The sequence below is a fragment of the Otolemur garnettii genome, unplaced genomic scaffold (genome assembly GCF_000181295.1).
Source record: "Otolemur garnettii isolate 467f Iridium unplaced genomic scaffold, OtoGar3 scaffold00267, whole genome shotgun sequence".
Taxonomy (NCBI): domain Eukaryota; kingdom Metazoa; phylum Chordata; class Mammalia; order Primates; family Galagidae; genus Otolemur; species Otolemur garnettii.
Genome location: NW_003852662.1, coordinates 122,651 through 129,678, shown reverse-complemented (window position 1 = coordinate 129,678; position 7,028 = coordinate 122,651). Strand labels below are relative to the sequence as shown.

Here is a 7,028-nt window from a genome sequence, read left to right as displayed (position 1 = left end):
CCTTGGGTGTACATGGCTGGCACCTTAGCCACTTGAGCCATAGGCGCTGAGCCCAAAATTCATATTTGAAATGACAAGCTAAAGCATTGCGGAAGACTCCAACAACAAATAGTTGTTCCTGGCCAGGTGCAGTGGCTCACACCTGTGATCCTAATACTCTGGGAGGCTGAGGTGGGTGGATTGCCTGAGCTCACAGGTTCAAGACCAGCCTGAGCCACAGCGAGACCTTGTCTCTAAAAAAAAAACAAAATAGCCGGGTGTTGTGGCAGGCACCTGTAGTCCCAGCTGCTTGGGAGGCTAAGGCAAGAGAATTGCTTAAGCCCAAGAGTTTGAGGTTCCTGTGAGCTATGACACCACAGCACTCTACTAAGGGTGACAAAGTGAGACTCTGTCTCAAAAGAAATTTAAACAAAACAAATAGTTGCCTCTACTTATGCACTGGAATGTTTTTGCCAACTAAGACAAGGTTCTGCCTTTACCAATAATGAGGGCGCAGTTACTAGCTCAAAACATGCATATCCTGTGGTGGGCCTGTGGTCCCAGCTACTCGGGAGGCTGAGGCAAGAGAATTGCCTAAGCCCAAGAGCCAGAGTTTGCTGTGAGCTGTGACGCCACAGCACTCTACCGAGGGCAACAAAATGAGCCTGTCTCTAAAAAAGAAAAAAATGCATATCCTCTAATTTTCTTCTGGTTTACAAATATTGAGGGGAAAAAAATGTGTTTTCTCATCCCACAGATCTTAATGAGAGAGAAGTAAAACAAAATTGGGGAAAGGTTACATTTCTGAATATTCTCGGGTTAAAGTGACGATTGGCACTGAGACCTGGAGATTAAAAAACAAAACCTTAAATGTAGGTCTCACTTGTTTCAGTGCTAGGCTTTCCTGGTTAAGCTAGATCAATGATTCTCAGTCCTGGCTACACTTCAGAGTTAGTTACTTGTGGAGATTTTTAAAAATAGCAATGCTTGGGAGGCGGCACCTATGGCTCAAGGGAGAAGGGCACCAGCTCCATATGCCAGAGGTGGTGGGTTCAAACTCAGCCCCGGCCAAAAACTGCAAAAAATAGCAAGGCTTGGGCGCCATCTCAGACCAATAAAGTGAATCTGTAGAGTGGTCCCGAGGCCCCTTTTGTGAAGCTTGTAATTCAGAATGTCTAGGGGTTCAGGGTCTATATGTTAATAAGTATCCCAAGTAAAATCTTATGATCGGCTCGGTGCCTGTGGCTCAAGCAGCTAAGGCGCCAGCCACATACACCTAAGGTGGCGGGTTCGAATCCCCAGCCCAGACCTGCCAAACAACAATGACGGCTGCAACCAAAAAATAGCCGGGCGCTGTGGCGGGCGCCTGTGGTCCCAGCTACTTGGGAGGCTGAGGCAGGAGACTCGCTTGAGCCCAGGAGTTGGAGGTTGCTGTGAGCGTGATGCCATGGCACTCTACCCAGGGGGATAGCTTGAGGCTCCGTCTCAAAAAAAAAAAAAAATCTTATGATCACTTAGTTTGGAAAATACTTTCCTGATGTCCTTAGCTACTGTTTAGTGACCTAAATTTTTCTGTAACCTTTCTTTTTTTTTTTTTTTTTTTTTTGAGACAGAGCCTCAAGCTGTCCCCCTGGGCAGAGTGCCATGGCATTACAGCTCACAGCAACCTCCAACTCCTGGGCTCAAGCGAGTCTCCTGCCTCTGCCTCCCAAGTAGCTGGGACCACAGGCGCCCGCCACAACGCCTGGCTATTTTTTGGTTGCAGCCGTCATTGTTGTTTGGCGGGTCCAGGCCGGGGATTCGAACCCGCCATCCTAGGTGTACGTGGCTGGCGCCTTAGCCGGTTGAGCTATAGGCGCCGAGCCTGTAACCTTTCAATAACTATTTTCTACACATACAAAGAAGCATTCAAAATTATGGAAACTCAGGATATGATTTTAACTAGTTTGCCTATAGCAAACCAATTTGCAAATTCTTTATTCACTTTTCTTTCAAAAGAAATCGCCATTTTTGTTGCCATTGCAATACTTAAATCTTTTTATTTATTTTTTTCCAGGAAAATAAATCCATTGAAGAATCTTAGGAGCCAAATCTTCTAAGCCTAGGCCTACTGCTGTCAACATCTCTGAGACCTCCTTCATCTGAGAATTACCAGGTCTGACAACACTTTCCCTCCAGTCTACAGTGAGGGACATCAGCAAAGCCGTAGAAACTCACATCCTCTAGACTTACAGACTTCAAGCTGTACGGCTGGCCAGGAACCTTACAATCTCCATCCTTGGGGAAGATTCAGGAAGAAAGCCAAGAGGGGTGGAAGGTCAGATATGCTGAGCTTGAAATACACAAAAGCCTTTAGAAAGTCTCTTTACAGAAGCAGCCAGCTGAATCCATATAACTAGTCTACACATCCAGACGAGCTGAAGGGAAAAGGGACTCCTTTCTCCCCCTACCGGAACATAGTAAAAATCTGATATAATACTCTAGGAGATTCTTGGCCCCCGTCACAGTATTATAAAGCAATTTCACCATATTCATTTTCATCAGCATAAGGGCAGGAGGGTGAAAAATAAAGTTCTATTTATTCATTTTTCAAAATTGACTAAGAAGCTCTGATAGAACCTTTTGCAGGTGTGCTTGCTGGAGGACAGAGAGGGCGTGGCTATTGCCAAATTAGAACATCGCTATTTTCTTGTTTGGGCACTGCTGACTTAGCTCTGAAAGTGAGTGGTATCCGACTGTTGGAACACCCACAATAGATTCAGAGACAGTCTAAGAGACTGTGGAATGTCTCAAGGGAAATAGAAATCATTAGCAACAGGCACCGATTCAAGGCTTGAGTGATGACAGAGGTGCATTTTAAATTCCATGGAAATCTCACTGGGCGTGCCCATTTTCCCACTCTGGCAACAGAGGTCGACACCACTTCAGACAAGTATTCCAACCTGTACATGTATGTGGGCTTATTTCTGAGCCTCCTGGCCATTCTCCTCATTCTGCTCTTCACAATGCTCCTTCGGCTCAAGCACGTCATCTCACCTATCACCACTGAGAGCACAGAAAGTGTTCCCCAGTTCACAGATGTAGAGATGCAAAGTCGAATCCCCACTCCTTAAAGCCAGGATGAAAGCGAGCTTTCGGGGATCTCAGTGAACCCTGGCATGTGGATATCCAGGAAAGCTTGCTTTCTTGCATGAAGCTTCCCATGTAGGGAACCAACAAGTTGTTTGTTTAACATGCTATTCATGTTTTGTGCTATTTTTCATCTTGAATCTGCTTGTGGGATATCTAAGAGGTTAAAGGCTCATTCTGTGAAAGGAATATAGGAACTGGCAGCTGGTTGGGAGGGCATGTTCCCATAGTAACCAAAGAGAGCCTGGGCCTTGAACCAACCTCAGACCACAAAAATTCATATGCAGTGGTTGTAAGAGACACAGAATACCTAGAAACTCCAAAAGTGAGGCAGATTTGCCTTCAAAAAGGCTGATTATTGGTTTGGAGCCTGTGGCTCAAGCAGCTAAGGTGCCAGTCACCTACACCTCAGCTGGTGGGTTCAAATCCAGGCCAGGCCCACCAAACAACAATGACGGCTGCAACCAAAAAATAGCCGGGCGTTGTGGCGGGCACCTGTAGTCCCACCTACTTGGGAAGCTGAGGCAAGAGAATCGCTTGAGCCCAGGAGTTAGAGGTTGCTGTGAGCTGTGAGGCCACAGCCCTCTACCCAGGGTGACAGCTTGAGGCTCTGTCTCAAAAAAAAAAGAAAAGGCTGATTTATTCAAAGGTGGTACTCCAAGAAAAGAACAAGTTTCAATTTAGTACTTCAACCCTAAAGAATCACCTCTATTAACATGAAGCCAAATTATGTCAGAGGTTAACAGAAGGGACTACTAGCCCTTTCCCAAAAGAGCGATGATTTGATCATCTTAGGCCCTCAGGTTTATCCCAAATGAAAGAAGAGATTTAAAGAAACCAGAGCAAAGTTGCAGAAAGAAGTTCCTAGTAAACAAACCCACGTAGAGAGGAAAAATGTGCATGTGATATCTGTGTTAATGCTATTACTTGACTTTTAAAAGCTCGGATAATAGTAGATGTATTACCAAAATCTAGAACAATGAGCTGCCCCCAAATCGAGAAAAAATTAAGTCGAAATATTTTCATGATAAGGAACCCAACATTATACATACAGCTTATTTGCCTTTTTCTCCCTATCCATCACACCCCAGAATTGAGGTACACACAAATAAGAGCTTTATTTAAAGGTGGCTTTGGCAAAGAAGATTCATCTATACTTTAAAGCAGAAATGAAATGATCTTGGTATTCTGTGGTTAAATGATTGTGGCTTATGACAAAACATTTGAGCCTTCTGGGTCCCGGGGGGAATTTTTGCCGAAAAATGATCAGGGAGCTATTTAGTCATCATTAGACTCTTTTTATATCTGAGTATAAGAAAAACAAAGAGCGAGAAAGGAGGAAAGGATTGAATAATACCCTCTAACAAATCCTTACTGAGATCAATATCATTGAATGTGACATTTCTATTTCCCAGAAAATGCTCTTCCTTTCCTGCCAAATAATGAAGTGTTTCACTTATTATCTATGAGAGAAATATATTTTGAAAAATCCCATTCTCATAAGTAGCACTAGTATGCCAGTAGGGAGAGAGAATTTAATTTTTTTAAATTAACTTTCCAAAGGGGAACCAAAGGAGATGAGTACCATTTACAAATTAGACAAATTAAAATTAAAAAGCCAATCGTATTCTTGCCACCAAAGTCCTAGTACTTCTGTGTTAAAATCTACCTGCTTAAAAAAATATCAGTTCTCCCCTGCACCTAAAAGATAGTCATCAAATTTCACAGAGAGACATGGGATCGATGTTAGGTTAATGCCACCTTTACCAGACCTGTAGCTCTCTACAGGCTGTAACCGATTTAGATGGGCCCCTTTACTCTGATCTGAATATAGCTCGGTGGTGAAATTCCCAAGTGCTTTCCACTTTTCTACATAGTCACTTGCCAATGCTCCACTCTCCAAGGGGCTGCAAAGTGTGAAATCCCCACATGCAGAGCTAAACTTAGCAGCAAGGCTGACTGCTACACCTGTTACAACTGTACTTGCTCTGTCAGAGATGGCCGCTGCATTCTGGACCATTCAGAACAAATGAGCAGGTAGGCGAAGTCTTGGATAGGGATATGGTGTACACTTCCCTCTGGGCTTAGATTTTCCAAAACTCAAAGTGATTCCTATTATTAGGTCGTACATTTACTCAACACCCAGATTCCATGGGCCCTTTAAAATCTGAGCTCTTGGCAGCCATACGTGGACTTCATCAAAAGCTGGAAATACACCCCAGAACTTTTTTTTTTTTTTTTGCAGTTTTTGGCCGGGGCTGGGTTTGAACCCGCCACCTCTGGCATACGGGGCCGGTGCCCTACTCCTTTGAGCCACAGGCACCACTCATCCCCTGCCTCCAGAACTTCTTAAACACACATCCCTTCACTCTAGGCTCTCCCTTTTGTGCCCACAGTATTTGATGCACTTTATAGTTGAAAAGTCAATGGCTGGATACATGAAGGAACTGATCACACTTCCAACAGCAGCGAATAGCAAGATACACAATACCTTGTTGCTGAATCTGATGAAGACACAGACTACAAATCCATTCCCAGCTACCTGACTTCTCCAACCCATATTTCAGGAGATTAAAGCTGCTTTTTAAGGACTGTCTTGGATGAAGTATTCTAATTTATGTTGAGGTTACTCACCTGGAAAACAAACCACCCTCTTTCATCACAACTACCCCAGGGGATCCAGCATTTACCAAAGCACACATCAGATTACACTAGAATAGTAGCATAACCCCTGACAATTTCCAGTGATAGCATAAATGGAGACAGTTTTAAGCAGATATGTCATTAAGATGACTCACGTATAATCTGTAGAAAAAGGAACTGAATGATCTCATCATAGCAAACTCACTATAAAAAATCATTTTCCATTTATATTAAATTATATTCCCCAGTATATCCATTAACATATATTACTGCTTAAGGAAACAGAGTAACCAGTGAGCAGAATTTAAATTTAGCCTTCTATCCAAAATGCTGACTTGGCAATTCCCTTCTCCACGCCTACTGCCCCCACCAAGTGCATGTTAGCTGATCCATAAATAGGTAGTTTATTGATACATGTATATAGGTATATTCTGCTTAAGGATGAAGAGAATACTTCACTTTTTTGTTTTGCTGAACCATATGAAATTCCCATTTTTATAAGCCCCAAATGCTCAAATATCAGCAATTTTATATAACTCAACCTAATACAAAGACTCACTACATGAATTCTTTAAATAGGAAACGTTTAAAAAGAATATATGTTTAAATATGTTACAATATGTTTAAAAGGAATTTAATTTCTAAACATGTATTTTGCATACACTTTAGAGTCACGGGTTGTATGAAACAAGGTATATTGTAAAAGGCTTATGTATTGCATATGAGTCAGGAAATGTTAAGGTTAATCAAGTAAAAAGATGGATTCATCCAGCCTAACCTTTCCATCCATGCCAAATCTGAAGCTTTGGACTCATAACTGAGTTTGACCACTGCAGATCCTGCTGTACTTACTAAGTAGGTAGAAGGGATTCATCTAATGCATTGAAACGGTTATATTTAGTAATACATTTTATTCACCTGCATTTGTACAAGAGAAGAACTTTTTTTAACAAAATGAAGAACGACGTGGGGAAAAATCAGGTTTCTTTTGTTTGAAATCATTGATATTTGAAACAGATTTCTAATGTATAAAAAGAAGTATATTTGCGTTAATATTTAGCATGTCATTTTTGATCCCTGGACAATAAATGGTAATTTGCTGATAACACTTGTCTATGATCTGAAGATTGTAAAGAGAATGACATTAATCTCTTCATCCCAGTATAAATTGTAACAGTTACGCGTTTGTGAAACTTTCCATTTTGAGGTCTCATTATTTATCCTTATGCCCTAATTTCCTGGTTTTTATTCTCTCCCCACTCGCATACTGGTACATT

General features: G+C 42.0%; 1 protein-coding gene across 1 annotated transcript; it reads left to right on the top strand.

Annotated features, from left to right (window-relative positions):
• The first annotated feature begins 2,819 nt into the window (after positions 1–2,819).
• On the top strand, positions 2,820–3,092 carry LOC111722506 (serine-rich and transmembrane domain-containing protein 1-like). The gene has a single exon (XM_023508716.1). It carries the CDS (start codon positions 2,820–2,822, stop codon positions 3,090–3,092), a length of 273 nt encoding a protein of 90 aa, XP_023364484.1.
• The last annotated feature ends 3,936 nt before the right edge of the window (positions 3,093–7,028 follow it).

Excerpts from the sequence above, each read along its gene's own strand:
- LOC111722506 (XM_023508716.1), top strand. The coding sequence starts at position 2,820 with ATGACAGAGGTGCATTTTAAATTCCATGGAAATCTCACTGGGCGTGCC.